Source organism: Grampus griseus, assembly GCF_964374135.1.
Source record: "Grampus griseus genome assembly, chromosome: 2".
Lineage (NCBI taxonomy): Eukaryota > Metazoa > Chordata > Mammalia > Artiodactyla > Delphinidae > Grampus > Grampus griseus.
Window position 1 is genome coordinate 82083639 of NC_139018.1, and position 23268 is coordinate 82106906.

Below are 23268 nucleotides of genomic sequence, written 5' to 3' on the forward strand. Positions count from 1 at the left end.
ACTTAGTTTCTTCCAAGTTTTAGCAATTATAAATAAGGCTGCTGTAAACATTTGTGTGCAGGTTTTTGTGTGGACATGTTTTTGATTCCCTCGGGTAAATACCAAGGAGCACAATTGCTGGATCATATGGGAAGAGTATGCTTAGTTTTATAAGAAACTGCCAAATTGTTTTCCCAAGTGGCTGTACCATTTTGCATTCCCATCAGTAATGAATGAGGTTTCCTGTTGCTCCGTGTCCTCCCCAGCACTTGGTGTTGTCAGTGTTCTGGATATTGGCCATGCTACTAGGTGTGTAGTGGTATCTCGTATTTTTAACTTGCATTTCCCTGGTGACTTATGGCGTGGAACATCTTTTAATATGCTGATTTGCCATCTGTATATCTTCCTTGGGGAAGTGTCTGTTGAGGTCCTTGGCACATTTTTAAATCAGGTTGTTTATTTTCTTATTGTTGATTTTTTAATAGTTCTTTGTATATTTTATCTAAAGAAGAAACCTATGAATGAAAAATATGACACATATAAAGAAAAAAAGAGGTTTTTGTACATTATAGGCATCAGTCCTTTATCAGGTATCTTTTACAATATTTTCTCTTACTCTGTGACTTGTCTTCTCATTCTCTTGACATTTTATTTTTCAGAGTAGATGTTTTTAATTTTAATGAGGCCCAGCTTATCAATGCTTTCTTTCATGAATCTTTGATATATCTTAAAAGTCACTGCCATAACCAAAGTCATCTATTCTGTTCCATTGACCTATTTTTTTTTTTTTGCTGGTACCACACCGTCTTTCTTAGTGTAACTTTATAGAAGATCTTGAAGTCAGATAATGTCAGTCCTCTAACTTTTATTCTCCCTCAGTACTGTGTTGGGTATTCTGGGTCTTTTGCCTGTCTATGTAAGCTTCAGAACCATTTTGTTAATATCCACAAAATAACTTGCTGGGATATTAATTGGGATTGCATTGAATCTATAGGCCAGCTGGGGAAAAACTGACATGTGACAGCCTTGAATCTTCCAATTTACAAACATGGATTATCTGTATTTATTTCTTTGATTTCATTCATCAGAGTTTGATAGTTTTCCTCATACAGATCTTGTACGTATTTTGTTAGACTTATGCATTAAGTATTTCATTTTGGGGGATGCTAACGTAAATGGTTTTTAATTTCAAATTCCACTTCTGGTTTGTTTGTTTGTTTGTTTGTTTTTGCCGCACCGTATAGCATGTGGAATCTTAGTTCCCTGACCAGGAATCAAACCTTTGCCCCCTGCAGTGGAAGCACAGAGTCTTAACCCCTGGACCACCAGGGAAATCCCTTGTTCATTGTTGGTTTATAGAAAAGTGATTGTCTTTTGTGTATAAGCCTGTATCCTGCAACTTTACTATAAATCATTTATTAGATGCAGGAGTTATTTCGTTGATTTTTTCAAATTTTCTATATAGATGATCATGTCATCTGTGAACATGGACAGCTTTATTTCTTCTCAATCTGTATACTGTTTATGTCTTTTTCTTGTCTTACTTCATTAGCTAGAAATTCCAGTATGATGTTGAAAAGGAATGGTGAGAGAAGGGACATCCTTGCCTCCTTGTACCTGATCTTAGTGGGAAAACTAAAAGTTTCTCACCATTAATTATATTAGTTTCAGGGTTTCTGTAGATATTCTTTATAAGTTGAAGAAGTTCTCCACTGTTCCCAGTTTACAGAGTTTTTATCATGAATGGGTGTTGGATTTTGTCAAATACTTTTTCACAATATATCGATAAGATCATGTGATTTGATGTGTTACATTAATAGATATTTTAATGTTAAACCAGCGTTGCATAGTGGGGTTGAATCCACTTGGTCATGATGTATAATTCTTTCTATACATTGTTGGATTCAATGAGCTAATATTTTGTTGAGGATTTTTGCATCAGTGTTTATTTGAGATGTCTGTATTTTTGTTTGTTTTCCTTTTTGGTAATGTTTTTGTCTGGTTTTAGGATTAAGATAATGCTGACCTCTTGGAATGAGTTAGGAAGTATTTTCTGTTTTCTATCTTCTGAAAGAGATTGGAGAGAATTGGTATAATTTCTTACTTAAAGTTTTGTGGTATTCACCAGTAAACCCCAGCTGGATCTGTGTGCTTTCTATTTTGGAAGGTTATTAATTATCCGTTCAACTTCTTTAATAGATATAGACCTATTCAGATTGTTTTCTTCTTCTTGTGTGAGTTTTGGCAGATTGTGCCTTTCAAGGAATAGATACATTTCATCTAGGTTATCAGATTAGTGGATGTAGAGTTGTTCATAGCATTCCTTTATTATCCTTGTAAATGTTCATGGAATCTGTAGTGATACCTCCTCTTTCCTTGCTGATAGTTAGTGATTTGTGTCCTCTTTTTTTTTTCTCTTAGTTGTCCTGACTAGAGGCTTATCAGTTTTGCGGATCTTTTTAAAGAACCAGCTTTTGGTTTAATTAATATTCTCTGTTGATTTCCTGTTTTCAGTTTCATTGATTTCTACTCTAATTCTTATTATTTCTTTTCCTTGCTGTGGATTGAATCTTTTCCTAGTTTTCTAAGGTAGAAACTTATATTATTGATTTTAGATATTCTTTCCTAATATATTTAATGCTATAAATTTCCCTCTATGCACTACTATTGCTGTAGCCCACAACATTTGATAAGTTGTGTTTTCATTTCTATTTATTTCAAAATAATTTTTAATTTTTGTTGATATTTCTTCTTTGACCCATGCGTTATTTAGAAGTGTGTTGTTTAACTTCCACTTATTTGGTGATTTTCCAGATATCCTTCTGTTACTGACTTATACGTTAATTCCTTCGTAGTCTGAGAATGGACATTGTATGATTTCTACTCTTTTAAATTTGTTAAGGTTTGTTTTATGTTCAAGAATGTGGTCTATCTTGCTTAAGGTTCCAGGTAAGCTTGCAAAAATGTGTATTCTGCTGTTGTTGGATGAAGTAGTCTTCAGATGTCAATTATATCCACTTGATTGAAGGTGTTGTTTAGTTCACCTGTGTCCTTACTGATTCTCTGCTTGCTGAATCTGTTCATTTCTTTATTGTTTTTTAGCATCTTTATTGGAGTATAATTGCTTTACAATGTTGTGTTAGTTTCTGCTGTATAACAAAATGAATCAGTTATATGTATACATATATCCCCATATCCCCTCCCTCTTACACCTCCCTCCCACCCTCCCTATCCCACACCTCTAGGTGGTCAGAGCACCGAGCTGATCGCCCTGTACTATGCAGCTGCTTCCCACTAGCTACCTGTTTTACCTTTGGTAGTGTATATATGTCAGTGCTACTCTTTTACTTCATCCCAGCTTACCCTACCCACTCCCCAGGTCCTCAAGTCCATTCTCTACGTCTGTGTCTTTATTCCTGTCCTGCCCCTATGTTCATCAGAAGCACTTTTTTTTTTTAGGTTCCATATATATGTGTTAGCATACGGTATTTGTTTTTCTCTTTCTGAGTTATTTCACTCTGTATGACAGACTCTAGGTCCATCCACCTCACTGCAAATAACTCAATTTCATTTCTTTTTATAGCCAAGTAATACTCCATTATATATATGTGCCACATCTTCTTTATCCATTCATCTGTCGACGGACACTTAGGTTGCTTCCATTTCCTGGCTATTGTACATAGAGCTGCAATGAACATTGTGGTACGTGTCTCCTTTTGAATTATGGTTTTCTCAGGGTATACGCCCAGTAGTGGGATTACTGGATCATATGGTAGTTCTATTTTTAGTTTTTTAAGGAACCTCCAAACTGTTCTCTAGTGGCTATATCAATTTACATTCCCACCAACAGTGCAAGAGGGTTCCCATTTCTCCACACCCTCTCCAGCATTTATTGTTTGGAGATTTTTGGATGATGGCCATTCTCACCGGTGTGAGGTGATACCTCATTGTGGTTTTGATTTGCATTTCTCTAATGATTAGTGACGTTGAGCATCCTTTCATGTGTTTGTTGGCAATCTGTATATCTTCTTTGGAGAAATGTCTATTTAGGTCTGCCCATTTTTGGATTGGATTGTTTGTTTTTTTGATATTGAGCTACATGAGCTGCTTGTATATTTTGGAGATTAATCCTTTGTCAATTGCTTCATTTGCAAATATTTTCTCCCATTCTGAGGGTTGTCTTTTGGTCTTGTTTATGGTTTCCTTTGCTGTGCAAAAGATTTTAAGTTTCATTAGGTCCCATTTGATCATTTCTGTTTTTATTTCCATTTCTCTAGGAGGTGGGTCAAAAAGGATCTTGCTGTGATTTATGTCATAGAGTGTTCTGCCTATGTTTCCCTCTAAGAGTTTTATAGTGTCTGGCCTTACATTTAGGTCTTTAATCCATTTTGAGTTTATTTTTGTGTATGGTGTTAGGGAGTGTTCTGATTTCATTCTTTTACATGTAGCTGTCCTGTTTTCCCAGCACCACTTATTGAAGAGGCTGTCTTTTCTCTATTGTTTATCCTTGCCTCCTTTATCAAAGATAAGATGACCATGTGTGCATGGATTTCTCTGGGCTTTCTATCCTGTTCCATTGATCTATATTTCTGTTTTTGAGCCAGTACCAACCATACTGTCTTGATTACTGTACCTTTGTAGTATAGTGTGAACTCAGGGAGCCTGATTCCTCCAGCTCCATTTTTCTTTCTCAGGATTGCTTTGGCTCTTTGGGGTCTTTTGTGTTTCCATACATATTGTAAAATTTTTTGTTCTAGTTCTGTGAAAAATGCCATTGGTAGCTTGCTAGGGATTACATTTAATCTGTAGATTGCTTTGGGTAGTAGTATAATCATTTTCACAAGGTTGATTCTTCCAATCCAAGAACATGGTATATCTCTCCAGCTGTTTGTATCCTCTTTAATTTCTTTCATCAGTGTCTTACAGTTTTCTGCATACAGGTCTTTTGTCTCCTTAGGTAGGTTTATTCCTAGGTATTTTCTTCTGTTTGTTGCAGTGGTAAATGGGATTGTTTCCTTAATTTCTTTTTCAGATTTTTCATCATTAGTCTATAGGTATGCAAGAGATTTCTGTGCATTAATTTTGTATCCTGTTACTTTACCAAATCCATTGATTATCTCTGATAGTTTTCTGGTAGCATCTTTAGGATTCTCTATGTATACTTTCATGTCATCTGCAAACAGTGACAGTTTTACTTCTTCTTTTCCAATTTTGATTCCTTTTATTTCTTTTTCTTCTCTGATTGCTGTGGCTAAAACTTCCGAAACCATGTTGAATAATAGTGGTGAGAGTAGGCAACCTTGTCTTGTTCCTGATCTTAGAGGAAATGGTTTCAGTTTTTCACCATTGAGAATGATGTTGGCTGTGGGTTTGTCATATATAGCCTTTATTATGTTGAGGTAGGTTCCCTCTATGCCCACTTTCTGGAGAGTTTTTATCATAAATGGGTTTTGAATTTTTGTCAAAAGCTTTTTCTGCATCTATTGAGATGATCATACTGTTTTTATCCTCAGTTTGTTAATATGGTGTATCACATTGATCGATTTGCGTATATTGAAGAATCCTTGCGTTCCTGTCATAAACCCCACTTGATCATGGTGTATGGTCCTTTTAACGTGCTGTTGGATTCTGTTTGCTAGTATTTTGTTGAGGATTTTTGCATCTATGTTCATCAGTGATACTGGCCTGCAGTTTTCTTTCTTTGTGACATCTTTGTCTGGTTTTGGTATCAGGGTGATGGTGGCCTTGTAGGATGAATTTGGGAGTGTTCCCCCCTCTGCTATGTCTTGGAAGAGTGTGAGAAGGGTGGGTGTTAGCTCTTCTCTAAATGTTTAATAGAATTCACCTGTGAAGCTGTCTGGTCCTGGGCTTTTGTTTGTTGGAAGATTCTTAATCAGTTTCAGTTTCAGTACTTGTGATTGGTCTCTTCATATTTTCTATTTCTTCCTGGCTCAGTTTCAGAAGGTTATGCTTTTCTAAGAATTTGTTCATTTCTTCCAGGTTGTCCATTTTATTGGCATATAGTTGCTTGTGGTAGTCTCTCATGATCCTTTGTATTTCTGCACTTTCAGTTGTTACTTCTCCTTTTGCATTTCTAATTCTGTTGATTTGATTTTTCTCCCTTTTTTTCTTGATGAGTCTGGCTAATGGTTTATCTGTTTTGTTTATCTTCTCAAAGAACCAGCTTTTTTAGTTTTATTGATCTTTGCTATTGTTTCCTTCTTTTCTTTTTCATTTATTTCTGATCTGATGTTTATGATTTCTTTCCTTCTGCTAACTTTCGGGGGGATTTTTGTTCTTCTTTCTCTAATTGCTTTAGGTGTAAATTTAGGTTGTTTATTTGAGATTTTTATTGTTTCTTGAGGTAGGATTGTATTGTTATAAACGTCTGTCTTAGAACTGCTTTTGCTGCATCCGATAGGTTTTGGGCCATCTGGTTTTCATTGTCATTTGTTTCTAGGTATTTTTTGGTTTCCTCTTTGATTTCTTCAGTGATCTCTTGGTTATTTAGTAGAGTATTGTTTAGCCTCCATGTGTTTATATTTTTTACAGTTTTTTCCCTGTAATTGATATCTCGTCTCATAGCATTGTGGTTGGAAAAGATACTTTTTACTATTTCAGTTTTCTTAAATTTACGGAGGCTTGATTTGTGACCCAAGATATGATCTATCCTGGAGAATGTTCCATGAGCAGTTAAGTAGAAACTGTATTCTGTTGTTTTTGGATGGAATGTCCTATAAATATCAGTTAAGTCTATCTGGTCTAATGTGTCTTTTAAAGCTTGTGTCTCCTTTTTTATTTTCATTTTGGATGATCTGTCCTTTGGTGAAAGTGGGGTGGGTGTTAAAAGTCCCCTACTATTATTGTTACTGTTGATTCCCCCTTTTATGGCTGTTAGCGTTTGCCTTATGTATTGATGTGCTCCTATGTTGGGTACATAAATATTCATAATTGTTATATCTTCTTCTTGGATTGATCCCTTGATCATTATGTAGTGTCCTTCTTTGTCTCTTGTAATAGTCTTTATTTTAAAGTCTGTTTTGTCTGATTATGAGTATTGCTACTTCAGCTTTCTTTTGATTTCCATTTGCATGGGATACCTTTTTCCATCCCCTCACTTTCAGTCTGTATGTGTTCCTAGGTCTGAAGTGGTCTCTTGCAGACAGCATACATGTGGGTCTTGTTCTTGTATTCGTTCAGCTAGTCTGTGTCTTTTGGTGGGAACATTTAATCCTTTACATTGAAGTTAATTATCAATATGTATGTTCCTGTTACAGTTTTCTTAATTGTTTTGGGTTTGTTTTTGTAGGTCTTTTTCTTCTTTCTCTTGTGTTTCCTGCCTAGAGAAGTTCCTTTAGCATTTTTTGTAAAGCTGGTTTTGTGGTGCTGAATTCTCCTAACTTTTGCTTGTCTGTAAAGGTTTTAATTTCTCTGTTGAACCTGAATGAGATCCTTGCTGTGTAGAGTAATCTTTGTTGTAGGTTTTTCCCTTTCATCACTTTAATATCCTACCACTCCCTTCTGGCTTGGAGAGTTTCTGCTGAAAGATCAGCTGTTAATCTTATGGAGATTCCCTTGTATGTTATTTGTTACTTTTCCCTTGCTGCTTTTAATATTTTTTCTTTGAATTTATTTTTTGATAGTTTGATTAATATGTGTCTTTTCATGTTTCTCCTTGGCTTTATCCTGTATGGGACTCTCTGCACTTCCTGTACTTGATTGACTCTTTCCTTTCCCATGTTGGGAAGTTTTCAACTATAATGTCTTCAAATATTTTCTCAGACCCTTTCCTTTTCTCTTCTTCTGAGACCCCTATAATCAAATATTTGTTCCTTTACTGTTGTCCCAGAGGTCTCTGAGACTGTCCTCAATTCTTTTCATTCTTTTTTCTTTATTCTGCTCTGCGGTAGTTATTTCCACTATTTTATCTTCCAGGTCACTTATCCGTTCTTCTGCCTCAGTTATTCTGGTATTGATTACTTCTAGAGTATTTTTAATTTTACTTATTGTGTTGTTCATCATTCTTTGTTTGCTTTTTAGTTCTTCTAGGTCCTTGTTAAACATTTCTTGTATTTTCTCTATTCTATTTCCAAGATTTTGAATCATCTTTACTATCATTATTCTGAATTCTTTTTCAGGTAGACTGCCTATTTCCTCTTCAGTTGTTTGGTCTTGTGGGTTTTTACCTTGCTCCTTCATCTGCTGCATATTTCTCTGTTTTCTCATTTTGTTTAATTTATTGTGTTTGGGGTCTCCTTTTCACAGGCTGCAGGTTCATATTGCCTGTTATTTTTTGCTGTATGCCCCAGTGGGTGAAGTGGGTGAAGTTGGTTCAGTGGCTTGTGTAGGCTTCCTGGTGGAGGGGACTCGTGCCTGTGTTCTGGTGGGTGGAGCTGTTTCTTGTCCTTCTGGTGGGCAGGACTGCAGCTCGTTGTGTGTTTTGGAGTGTCCATGAACTTAGTATGACTTTAGGCAGCCTCTCTGCTCATGGGTGGGGTTGTGTTCCTGTCTTGCTAGTTGTTTGGCATGGGGCATCCAGCACTGGAGCTTGCTGGCCATTGGGTGGAGCTGGGTCTTAGTGTGGAGATGAAGATCTCTGAGAGAGCTCTTGCTGATTGATATTATGTGGGGCCGGGAGGTTTCTGGTTGTCCAGTGTCCTGGACTCAGTACTCCCACCATGGAGGCTCAGGCCCAACACCCAGCCAGAGTACCAAGACCCTCCCAGCCACATAACTCAGAAAAAAAAGGAAGAAAGAAAAACAACAACCACCAAAAAAATGAACAGACAGAACCCTAGGACACATGGTAAAAGCAAACCCCTGGTGAAATTTCAGACCCACAAAAAATTGGGTCTGCTTCATGCGGAAGATCCAGTAGTGAGCCAGAAGAAGCCAAGAAGGATGGATTCCAGGTATGATGCAGAGATTGTAAAGTTACTTTTGGTTCTCAAGACATCAGTCTGTTCATTTCTGATAGAGAGGGATGTTGAAGTCTCCAGCTATGATAATGGGTGTATCCGTTTCCTTCAGGTTCTATCAGTTTTTGCCTCACATAATTTGATGCTGTGTTGTTAAACACATACACAATGAGGGTTGTTATGTCTTCTTGGGGAATTAACCCCTTTATCATTATATAATGCCTTCTTTATCACTGATAACTTTCCTTGTTTTGAAGTCTGCTCTGTCTGAAATTAATATAGGAACTCCTGCTTTCTTTTGGTTAGTATTAGTGTGTTGTATTTTTCTCCAGCCATTTACTTTTACTCTAACAACACTAAACCACTTTACAGTGAGTGGGAGTACTTTATAATAACCATAATCCTAATTCCTCCTTCCACTTGCATCATTGCTGTCAGTCATCTTATTTTATATACATATATATGCATATGTATGTAAATATGTGCATAATCATACATGATCAAGTACACTGTTGCTGTTTTTGTTTTTGGCCACGCTGCTTGGCATGCAGGACCTTAGTTCCCTGACCATGGCTCACGGGCCCAGCCGCTCCACGGCATGTGGGATCCTCCCGGACTGGGGCACCAACCCGTGTCCCCTGCATCAGCAGGCAGACTCTCAACCACTGCGCCACCAGGGAAGTCCGGAAGCATGGATTCTTAACCACTGGACCGCCGGGGAGGTCCCCCACTGTTGCTATTTTTTGAACAAACTTCTGTTAGCTCAGTTAAGAATGAGAAAATTAAAAGTTTTATTTTATTTTCACTTATTTCTTCTTAACTGCTCTTGCATTCTCATGTAGATCCAAGTTTCTGACCTATATTATTTTCCTTCTCTCTAAAGAACCTCTGTTAACATTTCTTATAAGGCAGGTCTACCAGCAACAAATTGCCTCCATATTTTTTTGCTTAAGAAAGTCTTTATGTTTCTTTCACATTTTTTTAATGTTTATTTTTAGATTTAATTTTTCTTTTACATGATAGCTTGTCTCTCTTAATCCCCTACCCCCATGTTGCCCCCCCCTTCCCTCTACCCACTGATAACCACTAATTTGTTCTCTGTGTCTGAGAGTCTGTTTCTTTTTTGTTATAATCAATAGTTCGTTGTATTTTTTAGATTTCACATGCAAGTGGTATCATAGAGTATTTTTCTTTCTCTAACTTCACTTAGTGAAATACCCTCCAAGTCCATCTGTGTTGTTGGAAATGTGAAAATTTCTTTTTTATGGATGAGTGATATTCCATTGTGTATGTGTGTGTGCATGTGTGTGTGTGTGTGTGTGTGTGTGTGTGTTTATACACACCACGTCTTATCCATTCATCTGTTGATGGACACTTAGGTTGCTTCCATATCTTGGCAATTGTAAATAATGCTGCTATAAACATTGGGGTGCGTGTATCTTTTCAAATTAGTGTTCATGTTTCTTTCAGATATATACCCAGAAGTGGAATTGCTGGGTCATATGGTAGTTCTATTTTTAGTATTTTGAGAAACCTCCATACTCTTTTCCACAGTGGTTGCACCAATACATTCCCACCAGTCTCCTTCACTTCTGAAGGATAATTTTGCAGGGTACATAATTCTAGGTTGGCAGACTTTTTCTCTTACCACTTTAACTATTTCACTTCACTCTTCTTGCTTGCATGGTTTCTGCAAAGAAGTCAGATGTAATTACTCTTTATAAGTAAAATATTTTTTCCTCTGGCATCTTTCAGGATTTTTTTCTTTATCTTTGATTTTTTATAGTTTGAAAATGATATGCTTAGGTGCTTTTTTTTTTTTTTTTTTTTTTCCTCCTTTTTCCTTCCCTCCATTTTCCTGCTTGCTGTTCTCTGAGCTTCTTGGATATGTGATTGGACATCTGACATTAATTTGGGTAAATTCTCAGTCATTATTATTTCATATATTTCTTTTGTTCCTTTCGCTCTTTCTTCATCTGTTCTTTCTGTCTTGTGTATGTTACATCTTTTGTAGTTGTCCCACAGTTGTTGAATAGTCTTTTTTTTTTCAGTCTTTGTTATTTTTCCTTTCAATTTTGGAGATTTCTGTTGCTTAATCCTCAAGCTCAGAGGTTTTTTTCCTCAGCCATGTCCAGTCTACTAGGCTCATCACAGGTATTCTTAGTACTTTTGATCTCTAGATTTTTCTGCAGGGGGCGGTATTCTTTATTAGGATTTCTATTTCTCTGCTTGCATTGCTCTTTTGTTCTTGTATGCTATCTACTTTAAACATTGGAGTCTTAGCATATTAATCATAGTTGTTTTAAATTCCTAGTCTGCTGATTCCAATATCCCTGCCATATCTGGTTCTGATGCTTGTTCTGTCATTTCAAAATGTATTTTTGTCTTTTGGTATGTGTTTTTCTTGATTGCTAGACATGATGTGCTGGGTAAAAGGAACTGCTGTAAATAAGCCTTTAGTGATGTAGTGGTAAAGTGTATAGGAAGAGGAAGTATTCTATGGTTGTGATTAGGTCTCAGTCTTTTAGTCTGAGCCTTTCCCTCAGGATTGTGAATATCACAATTATTTATCCGTTTTTTCTCTCCCTTTAGGTGTGTCAGATGGTTAGAGTTGACTAGTGTTGGGTATATCCCCTCCTCCAGATCAAATAGACTCTGATAATACCACAGTAGGTCAGACCCTCCTTAACTAGTTTCTCCTGAGGACAGGCCTTGTTAAGAACAGAGTGTTCTGGCACATTTCGTAATGGTTCCTTCTCCACTCCCCTGCTGGAAGCATGTATGGCTTTTTCTGATACTTACTGTGGGAACCTGGTTGATCTCCTAGAGGTAAACTCACAAGAGTTTGGGGGCATCACAATGACTGTCCCTACCCCCAACCAGGAGTTTTTTTAACTGTCAGAGTTGTCCATCGTGAGCCTCCAGCAATTTGTCAATTACAGTTGAGTTTTTCCCCCCCCCCCAACCCTGGCACTGGTTTCCATGGTGATTTTCACTCATGAGTCTCTGCTCTGGTAAGCAGTGACTCCCTTTTTTTTGCTCTCTGCAGTCTTAGGGGTGGGGTTTGCCCTGTGTCCTCCTCTCTCATAGATCTAAGAGGAGTTGTGGATATTTTTTGTTGTTGTTCAGCTTTTTTTACTTGTTGTTACAACAGAATGGCAGCTTCCAAGCTCCTTATATGCCAAAACAGAAACCAGAAGTCTGTATTACTTTTTAAATTAAATTTTAAATGTATAAGGAAAGACCTAAGTTTAAATAATAAATAGGATGACTCAAGTAATGCTTTTTGTTAAAACCATTTTGAAAACCCTTACTGCTAATAGATTATGAAGTTTTGGAATACACATTATATATAGTTTTATTAAAAATAAGGAATGCATTCTTTTGTCACTTAAGTAGAAATTGTTTGTATTTTAGATAATGTTCAGTCATCCAGGCCTAGACATTCAGGGCAGAAGTATAGAATACGTACAGCGGCAAATACCCAAGGAATGTGGAAGCCTAAAGTCCCAAAATAAGGTAAGTAATCTTAGTTTTATCTTCTGATTTGGAATGTAACTAATTAACATTGTAAGTGAAATTTTCCAGTCTTTCTAATTCTCCATATAGTTGAGTTGGTACTAGAATTGTTTTTTAGTGTATAAATTTTCCATTTGTTTATATATACTTCTAAACCCCATTACTTAAATTCCCTCCAAATTTCTGGTTTGAGTCTGGGGGATTGTCAGTATACTTATCACCAGTAGGAATTGTATGTTGTAATATAATGGTCTGCATCCATCACTCCACCTTTAGTCCAGACGTGGAGTTTTTTTAGCCACAATTCCAAATATATGGGGAATAGAAGTCTGCCCCAACGTGGATTCATGTGCTTACTTATAAAGTAGTCACTGTGTCCAGGGACTGGCACTAGAAGATACAAATGTGACTACTAGAAGCCCACTTATATGGGTGAAGGGAAGCGTCATTTTGATTTATGCCTGAAAAATTTACTTTTCTCCCTGGCCTCAAGGAAACAGGCTACCCAGAAGGATGAGAGAGTGTGATGTGTTTTAAGTCATTTTCAGAGACTTGTATAGCCAACCTATGAACATGTATGTCTTTGTATTAGTTTGCCAGGGCTGTCATAACAAAATACCACAGACAGAGTGGCTTAAACAACAAACATTTATTTGCTCACAGTTCTGGAAACTGGAAGTCCCAGTTCAAGGTGTTGATGCATTTGGTTTCTTCTGTGGCCTTTCTCCTTGGCTTGCCAATGGTCACCTTCTGGCTGTGTTTTTTTTTCCTCTGTGCACCCACATCTCTGGTCTGTCTCTCTCTCTTTCTGTCCAAATTTCTTCTTCTTATAAGGATACCAATCAAATTGGATTAAGGCCTACCCTAAGGGCCTTATATTTTAATCACCTTTTTAAAAGACCCTATTTCCAAATGCAGTCATATTCTGACATACTGGGATTGGGGCATCAACATATGGATTTGGGGGGACACAATTCAGCCTATAACGTTCCACCCTCTGGTCCCTCTTCTCACATGCAAAATACATTCACCCCATCACAACACCCCAAAAAACTTAACCCTTTCTAACATCACCTCTAGGTCCCAAATCTCATCTAAATACCATCTAACTCAAGTGTAAGTGAACTCAAAGTTTGATTCATCCTGAGGCAGAATTCCTCTGGGCTCATGAGGGAGGTGGCCCCATCCCCTTGGCCATCAGTGATAGCATCTTCCTGAGAATTTTCTTGCTCTTCAACTTCTGGTTCATTTTTGTTTTAAAAATTACTATTTCAATTAATCACTTCCTTCTCATATTGTAGTATAAGCAGCAAGGAGGAACTAGGCTGCACCCTCAGCACTTTGCTTGTAAATTTATGCTAAATATCCAAGTCCATCACTCACAAATTCTACCTTCCACAAGAGACTAGAATACAATTCACCCGTATTCTTTGCCACTTTATAACAAGGATCAACTTTCCTCTGGTGTCAACAGTATGTTCCTCATTTCCATCCAAGCCCTCACCAGAAGCACCTTTAATGTTCTTATTTCTACCAAGTCTCTTCAAAGCTACCTAGCCTTTTTATAACATGCACCTCAAAACTCTTTCAGCCCCTACCCATTACCCAGTTCCAAAGGCACTGCCACATTTTTAGATGTTTGTTAGCACAACATCCTGCACCTTGGTACTAAAATCTGTATGAGTCAGGGTTCTCCAGAGAAACAGAACCAACAAGAGATATATATATATATAAAGAGAAAGAGACTTATTTTAAGGAATTGGCTCATGGGATGGTAGAGGTACATATTCAAAATCTGCAGGGTAGGCTGTCAGGCTTGAGACCTAGGGAAGAGCTGTAGTCTGTATCCAAAGGCAGACTGCTGGTAGAATTCTTTCTTGTTCCAGCAAGGTCAGTCTTTGTACTAATAAAGCCTTCAGCTGATTGGATGAAAGCCACCTACGTCATGGAGGATAATCTACTACACTTATGGTCTACCCATTGAAATGTTTATCTCGTCCAAGAAACATCTTCACTTAAACATGTAAAATAATGTTAGCCAAATATCTGGGCACTGTGGCCCAGCCAAGTTGGCACATAAAATTAAGCTTCACAGTCATTATTGCAATTTTCATCTCTTTCCTTTTTAGGTCCCTTTGAAATCAATCCGACATGTGAGCTTTCAAGATGAGGATGAGATTGTCAGAATAAACCCTCGCGATATCTTAATACGTCGCTATGCAGACTACAGACATCCTGACATGTGGAAAAGTGACTTGGAGAGAGATGATACTGACTCCAGTATTCAGTTTTCTAAACCAGACAGTAAAAAATCAGACTATCTGTACTCTTGTGGGGATGAGACTAAGTTAAGTTCACTCAAAGACTCTGTGGTATTTAAGACACAGCCTTCCTCATTAAAATTTAAGAAGTCAAAACGAAGAAAAGAAGATGGTGAACGTTCTCGCTGCGTATACTGCCAAGAAAGGTTTAATCATGAAGAAAATGGCAGGGGAAAGTGTCAGGATGCTCCAGACCCTATTAAAAGATGCATATATCAAGTTAGTTGCATGCTCTGTGCAGAGAGCATGTTGTATCATTGTATGTCAGACTCAGAGGGAGATTTTTCTGATCCCTGTTCATGTGACACTAGCGATGACAAGTTCTGCTTACGATGGTTAGCCCTAGTAGCTTTGTCTTTCATTGTACCATGTATGTGCTGCTACGTCCCTTTGAGAATGTGCCATCGTTGTGGTGAGGCGTGTGGGTGCTGTGGTGGGAAACATAAAGCTGCTGGATGAAAGCATCCAGTGCCAAAATGAGCTTAAAATCTTTGTGTCCAGGAATTAGCTAACTTGGATTTGTGGAAGCTTTTGGCAAGCATTATGAAATCTTGCCTGGTATCATTGGGGCCACACGTGGAGGAAGCAGAACTCATCAGTTCTTGGCATTTCACAAATGCTAGCCATGCCTAACTTTTTCCCTGGAGTGCATGGCATGTTTTGTTGCAGGTTCTAAAGAATATTTGCAAAAGGAAACCATTTCTGGTTATTGGCTATATAAAGTGAGCATAAATATGATCCAACTAAAAGGGGTTATTTTTTTGGCATTTTTGTATATTTATGCATTAGGTGATGGGACTTTTAAAGGTTTGAATTCATTAAGATATAAACTTAAAGTGCACTAGGGGACAGTTGATTTCAATCTAAAAAAAGTTAACACTTGGGAACTGTAAGAAGTAAAACAAGTGCAACTAAATCATTTATTAGTTGTTTTTTGAAAGCAGTTTTATGTATAAATAACAAATGTTTATATTTAACTAAATATAAGGTACGAGTTATTACATATTAAACTTTTCCTCCCCTTCCTAGTTCTGAAGTAGATGTACATATATCTACTGTCACATTCCATTATATTTTGAATATTTTACTTATCTAGTTAATAACATTTTGGTTCCATGTGAATGATTTGATATTTTCATTGTCATTTCCCTCTGGCTACAGTTTATATTGAGTTATATCTGTACATTCTGGTAATCTAAAATCCTTAAAAAATATTCTAATAGCCTTGAGTGACCAACTTTTTTTTAAAGCACAGATGTAATTGTCTAATGTTATGATGGGAACATAACACTTATTTTTATATAAAAAGAGACTGAGTAAACATTATAGAAAAAAGTAAGGTTTTGGGTTGTTGTTTTGTTTTTTGTGGTATTCAACCAGCAAGTTGTTTTCTTTCAGAGTTTCCTCCTTCAAAAAATTATATTGCATTTACAAATGTTTTACAAGGTGAAAAGTGTAACTGGATAGTTAGAGTAAGTAAAACAGTTTCCTCCTGAGATTTCCAGTTATCATTCTGCTAAACCAGAATATGTTCAGCTGTGTTACTAACTTTTTAGCTTAATTCTCAGTGCTTATTATCACATAACAATGATACCTTTTCTCAGTTGCATTTTATTTTATTTAAACTGGCCAAAAGCAAAATTATTTTATGTAAAGGATGTGCTAAACTATCCCAAGAAAGTATTTAATCCAGTATTGTGAATGAAATATCTTGTACGTATAAATTTATTTCTTTTGCAGAGCATTGTCTTACTGGATGTTTTATTTACAAAGTAGTTGGATAAATGTTCTAGCAAATTGTTTGAAGTACTTTGGGGTCAAATTTGTCTTTTTTTTTTTTTTTTTTAAAGTGTTACATTAAAACTCTAACCAAGTAAGGGGTTCCTTAAGAACATTCCCTTAAAGGGAAAAGTTGAGAAGTGTGCCTTTTTTTAATGGCTTGAAGTTTCAGAAGTGATAAAAATTAAAATCACACTACTGTTAGAAGCTCATTTTCTATGCAGGTTTTTAAATGTCATTTATGTAATCATTCTTTTTACATATCACACTTAAGCTTGTGTTAGCTTTCTTCTTTTGCCCCAGATCAAACTGAACAATGTATATAACACTATCTGTCTGTAAAATACTTTTTTTAAGAAAGCATTTATATTTATATGACAGCTTGAACTGACAACATTGTGTATATAGATCATCTTAAAGTATTATTTCACATTGAAAAGAAGAAAAATATATTGATAACTATAGATGTTATGAAGAAGAGGTTATTTCTAGTTTTGTACTAAAAATTAATTGGATGAACTAAGTCCAAAACATGATACCGTAGCAGCAGTTTTAAGTCTTATTTTTACTGTTTATATATTTGGAAGCTGCTACGCCAGATGATCTTCATCCCTGAAGTTTTCAGCTAAACTTGGTTTCCTAGAATAGACTGTTAACTTTCAAAATTACTTTTTATTGGTAAAATGGAAATACTGGTTTTCCTTGTGAATAATTTTCGTATTTGTAAGTGCTGAGTTTATAATTCAGGTTTGATCAGGTGTGAACAACTGAAGAAAATAACTTGCTGGCTATATAGGAAAATGCTGTGGAAATGAACTGTGTATATACTTCTGGGAAGAACAAATTTAATCATTTCTTCTGTTGAGCACTAATCAGTATAGTGCAACTCCTGGTCCTGTACTGTATTTTATATGCAACATATATGCTTTAATATTTTAATGTTTGTGCATTAATATTTTCAATTTGTTTAACCACTTTGCTGCTAAGATTTTTCCGTCCCATCCCCATTTTTCCTTTACAGTTTTAAACAAGTTTCTTCATTAAAAACTATGGTCATGAAATGGTTTTTATTTTACCTTGGATCTTTATAGTTTAACACACCCAGGTTCCAAATCAGTCTAGAAGACTAACTGATAATATAATGTTACCTGAATCCCTATGTGGAAATTTTCTCTTGAGTAAATTAGAATTCTTATGTGAATTCTTAGGTTAAATTTCTCATTCTTAAACGTGTATAGGTATATTCAGGAACATTTTCTTGTTCTGCATTACAGATTTGGCACTGCCAATTGGCTTGTCCTCTAAAACCTTTCTCTTTGGTTTTAATCTGGTAGTAGAAGCAAATGGCTAAACAAAACTGCTTAAGTAATAGTAAATATTTGAAAATGAAATCATCTAGATGGCATGACAAGAAAGACTTTTCGTCTGATGGCTTGTTCAGAATTGATAATCCTTAAATGATTTGTCTCCTGAGTTGACAGGGGAGTCATTTGATTTCGGAAGAAATATGAGGTATGTAACTTCAGCACCACCTACTGGATGATTTATAGACCATACGTGAGGTGGCAATTGGGATCTGACAGGGTTCATTCATCATTACTACCAGTAAAGGGCTATTTAAGTGGTGGCCACCTCCAAATGGAGAAAGCAGGAATAAGAAATATCTCAAAGGAACTGTAAAACCAATCTTTTCCCTAATGTGTCTTGTTGAAAGATTTTAAGCACTTTTTTCTTACCTATCCTGTTTTAAAATATTTATCGATATTTGGAACTGGCAATCAAACTTAATGTGCCGAAGCATTTATAGAACCAATTCTTTCAACTTGCAAAAGCCATTACCAAAATGGTATTCTTACTTTTCCTCCCATTACCAGTCAGGGAGAATTTTTTAGAAAAAAATAAACATCACTGTATTTCATCATGACAACTTCAGAGAGTGTGTGTGTCTCTGGGATAATGTTGGGCAGGGGTTAAAATTTAAAGGGGGAAACTTAAAACTACCTATTTTCATTGGTTATTCAGCAGTGCCTAAAATGAACTTTTGAAGTAATACAAATGCACTTTCAATTCATGTGTATAGTGCCATCTGATATCTTGGGTAAGTCTTGTCTTTTCTTTTTCTCTCCCCAGCCCCGCCTTAAAGGAACACTACAGAGATGTTTCTTAATACCTATATGTCTCAGAAATACAGGAAATACGTACTTTCCTCCAGATTTAAAGAATCTTAAGGATGTTTATTTTGTTGAAATTTACTTTAGGTTTTGTGATACACTTTGGAATATATGTTTAAGATTGGTTTTTTTATTTTAGCCTAAAGATATATTAAACAAGTGTAACATTTTTCTACATGAAACTTTGAAAACTTTAGTTACCTGGAAAACATAGATTCTTAACTAAATATTCTTATTCTTAATTTGATTTCCAAGATCACATTTCTAAGTATAAGGGGAAGCACTAGAAACTTGCATCATTGTTACACTTAAAAAAAAAAAAATTGGTCTGTACTCCACAATAATAGCACCATAAGGTGTTTTGAAGTAAGTCAAAACAAAGAAATCACAACCTGAGATAATTTATATAAACCAAAAAATAAGGTGGGGGAGGCTTTAAGTTATTAAGGTACTGTTTGCCTAGCAGCCAGGTGGTTATAAAACTTTGATATGCTTTGAAACACTGATGTTAGCCATTGTTCCTGAAAGCTCCTTAAATTGCATAAGTTGCTAGTTTTGAAATTTTTCAAGAATAATCTAGTTGAAAAGCCTTTGTATTAAAGATACACATAGAGATTTTTGTGAACATTGCCAGTATGTAGTATCATTTGCTTTCTATTTTTGACCTCAAAAGTGCCTCACTTGTATATTATTTCCATTAAAAGCTTGACTGCATTCTTTCCAATAAGCAATGAAAAATTGTTTAACTCATGTCATAATGTATCTCCTTAGATATAGTTGACTAGCTTGATAGTTTTGGATATATAATGTAAATACGCATATATAAGTTTGTAACTGTTTTTGTTACATCATACCCATGTAATTGGACATATCAGATGATATCATAAGAATTTGTTTTAATTACCTGATTAAACCTACCATGAAATATAAAAGGACTTTTTCTTACTCTTCTAGAGATAACAAACTATCACATAAGAGATAATAATTACTAAAGCAGAAAGCAGTAGTAGAAATGGAAGCTTTTGATCATAATTTTTTAAGGTGTATTTTTAACCAAAAGGTCATGTATAGTTCATTTTAATGACTTATTTATTCACCCTTGATTGTATCCAGATTTTTTTTTATAGTTTGTTACCTGATACATTATTTGGTTTGGGAACATGTTACAACGAAGTCTGGATTAACTGCCTTAAATGATGTGTGGGAAATTTTTAACCCACTACTCTTACTCTTTTTTTTTTTTTTTTTTTGGTATCAGAGTTTCACTTAACTTGTAATATAAGCAAAATTAATCTAAATGAAAAATTATTAGGACAGTACTCAAAAATCATAATGTATTTCAACACCAGAATAACTTTTGAATTACTTATATTACAGTTGTATTTATTTGAAAAATCAAGAATTAACTGTTTATACCTTTACCATGAATTATGAAATGTTAGTCTTATGTGTTTATTTACAGGTTTTCAGAAATTTACTTTATGTTCTTCACATCAAGTTAATACCCACAAGTAAGTAGAATAGTTTTTACATGAGAGAAATTGAAACTAGGGTTTCTGCTTGGCTGTCAATATAGTGTCATGCACACAGTAGTCCTTAAAAAACATCAGCATTAATAATATGGAAGTTGGAGTCAACTTTAAAACCAACTACTCTAAGATTTGCAGTTTTAGAGGTATCCTTAAAATAATGGCTAAAAAAATGTATAATAAAAGTCTAACAAAATCATAGTTGAAATGGTGTTTTCTTTTGTCTAGCAGTCTTTATGTTTTTAAATGATCACTTACAGTCCTCAAATAACCATATAATGTAAGTATTATCCTCATTTTACTTAAAGAAGAGGTTTAGGTTTCAAGAGGTTAAAAACTATCCCCAAGATCACATTAGAGGTATCGGGATTGAACCAAATTGTCTTACTCCAAAGCCCATGCTTTTAGTCACAATGCAGTTTTGTGTTTCGTTATAAGAGTCACAGATGTACTTCATAGAATAATCATATTGTTCTGTTAAAATGAAATTTTATTTAAGTTGAACAGTATGATTATTCTGTGAAGTACAAAGCCTTTAAAAACAAAGCCTGTCTTTAAACCAGAGTTGCATTTAGTATCAGGGCTGCTACTTACACACGTGTCAGATTGATGAGTTTACTGTCCCCACTTCCCTCAAACTTAATTTTAACTTAGAAATAATACAATAACCAAGAGTCTGTGTACAGTTTGGAAAGAAGTAGGACAGGAAGAATTCCAGAATTTCTAATACTGAAGTAAGATTCTTTCTGGATGATAAAACTGAGACCTGTTTAGCTTTCATTTCCATTACTTACTAATTTTGCATTGTCAAATTGTAAGATACTTTCTTTTAAAAATGTGATACAGGAGATCTTATGGATATTACTTGTCAAACATAAACCCCTTTTGTGCTCTCAATTTTTTTTCTCCCCTGTTATAGGAATAATGTCTCCAACTTCTCCAAATCTATGAAGAGAAGAATTCATGGAGAAGAAATTTCAATAGTGTATTATAATTCATTTTTGTATTCTTACCAAGAATGACCAGCAAGCTTAAATGTGTGTCTTTCATCAGTAGAGGAATCCACAGTGTTTCACTCTTTCTTAAAATTTAAGAGAAAATAAGGTTGTATGAATGTATAAGCTCCCAGCTAGTTAATAGTTCTTGTTAAATTATCAAAGTAAAATATACGGATAGCATGAAACCCCAAAGTTCTAAGAAAGAAATAGGAATCCAAACCAAATTATTTAAGATTACTGAAAAAATTGAGTTCACTGACATTTTAGGACTGGAAGGCCCCTTAGAGATCAGTATAACACCCTTATTTTACAAATGTAGAAACAGGTCCAAAGAGGTTAAGATATTAGTGTTAAGGTCATTAACTTATATAGAAACACAGCCTGTACTTTAAACCCATACATCCAACTTCTACAGTGCATCTCTTGCATGCATCTCAAATTCAGTAAGTACAAAACTTATTTCCCCCATTCCTTAAACCTTTTTTCTCTTCTCTGCCTTGTTAGATGGTTATACCACTGTACATCCAGTAGTCTGAGCCAGCAACCTGGTTATTATCTTAGTTTCTCATTTTCCCTTAAGTCATCTCACACTACTTATGTTGAGGCTTAGGCATTGAATCACTTGAACATCTTTATTTTTAACAAAAGATGGTAAATATGACTGGAAGGTGAAAGTACTTTAGACTGCAACAAAATGGTGTTAAACTGAGATCTTCAGGTTGAGATATCCCCAGATTTAGACAAAAGAAGTGGTTTGTGTGAGATTGAGGAATCGAATGGTGGTGACTTGAAAGAATACTTCAGCACCTAGAACCAATGAGGGAGTTAAGAGCAACTTGAACTATCGAGTGCAAACAGAGAGAAATGATAAATTTTAAACTATATTCCCCTTTCCTTACACCCATTCCCTTTTTTTCAGTAATATAAGCTTGTTGTCTATTGTTTCTTGTGATGGTGGTTTTCTGAGAGTTTGGGCGAAAGAGAAGTTTGTTAGTGGACACCTTTGGAATCCATAATCAGGTGAGCCCATAGTCAAAAGGTTTTCTTTTTACACCCCATTTTTCCCTAAAGCAATGTCAGAAATAGCCATTGTGGTACAGATTTCTTCCTCTTTTGAATGTTACATCTCCAGGCAATGCCAACTATTTAAAGGATGTTTGGGAGGTGCCATTTCACGTAGAGTAGTAAGGGAAGGCCATGTAAATTTTAAGTAGGAAAAGAACTATCCAGGTTGAAGGAAGAGCAAATGCAAAGGGTCTGAAGAGGAAGGAGTTTGGCTTGTTGAACAGCAAAGAGGCTAGTGTGACTAGAGGTGGCAGAGTGAGGAAGCTCATGAAAGGAGGGAAAGTCACAGAGTACCAGGCACCAGATCTCAGGGCCTTGTAAGGCAGGGGGAGGAGTTCAGATTTTATTCTGAGGGTGATAAAAATCCACTGGAAGGTTTTGAACAGAGACATTTCATGATCTGGCTGCTCTGTGGCCTATTTTTTTTAATGATTAATAGATTTATTTATTGCTTTATGTCTACTATTCCTTTCCCTTGTCAAATGAGAGTTTTTATTTTAATTAGCCCATTCTTGCTTCAGCATTGTATATTGGATGTGTTGGAGGGAGGAGCAGATCAATTGACTACTAGATATATGGAGAAGAAACATGTCTCAAAGAAGAGAAATACATAGGTCATTTGGAGATCCAGGACATTAAGCTGGATACAACACTAAGAAGGTACTTTATGTTGTCTCACTTGGGAATGGATTGATTGTGTTCTTAGTGTGGATAGAAAGGATCAAAGGAATAACTGATGAACTGATTAAAGCAGAGATTGTTAGTGCTGATCCAGTATCCATTTGCTTCTCTACATCTCCAAGCTTCCCCTGGGGATGGGTTGAGGCCATAAGACTAATTCTAGCCAGATGATTTGAGGGGTAGTGAAGTGTTGGGGCAAGGCAATTAAGACCAGTGGGCCTCGTTTGTCTCTTGCCCTGCTAAGGATTTCTTGGAAGTCATGTATACCTGGTGTAACATGATGGAGGAGGACCACCTGAACTTCTCTG

The 23268-nt window shown here is 35.8% G+C and overlaps 1 protein-coding gene across 1 annotated transcript in view; it reads left to right on the forward strand.

The window, feature by feature from the left end:
* The window catches only part of SPRED1 (sprouty related EVH1 domain containing 1), a gene marked incomplete at its 5' end in the record, with an annotated part of 69113 nt that extends 48741 nt beyond the window's left edge, over window positions 1–20372 (forward strand). Inside the window, 2 exons of the mRNA XM_082648787.1 lie at window positions 12315–12416; window positions 14546–20372. Of these exons, the coding sequence (XP_082504913.1) occupies window positions 12315–12416; window positions 14546–15196 (753 nt within the window). The 3' untranslated portion in view covers window positions 15197–20372. The remainder of the gene's footprint in view (window positions 1–12314; window positions 12417–14545) is intronic.
* Between the last annotated feature and the right edge of the window lie 2896 nt (window positions 20373–23268).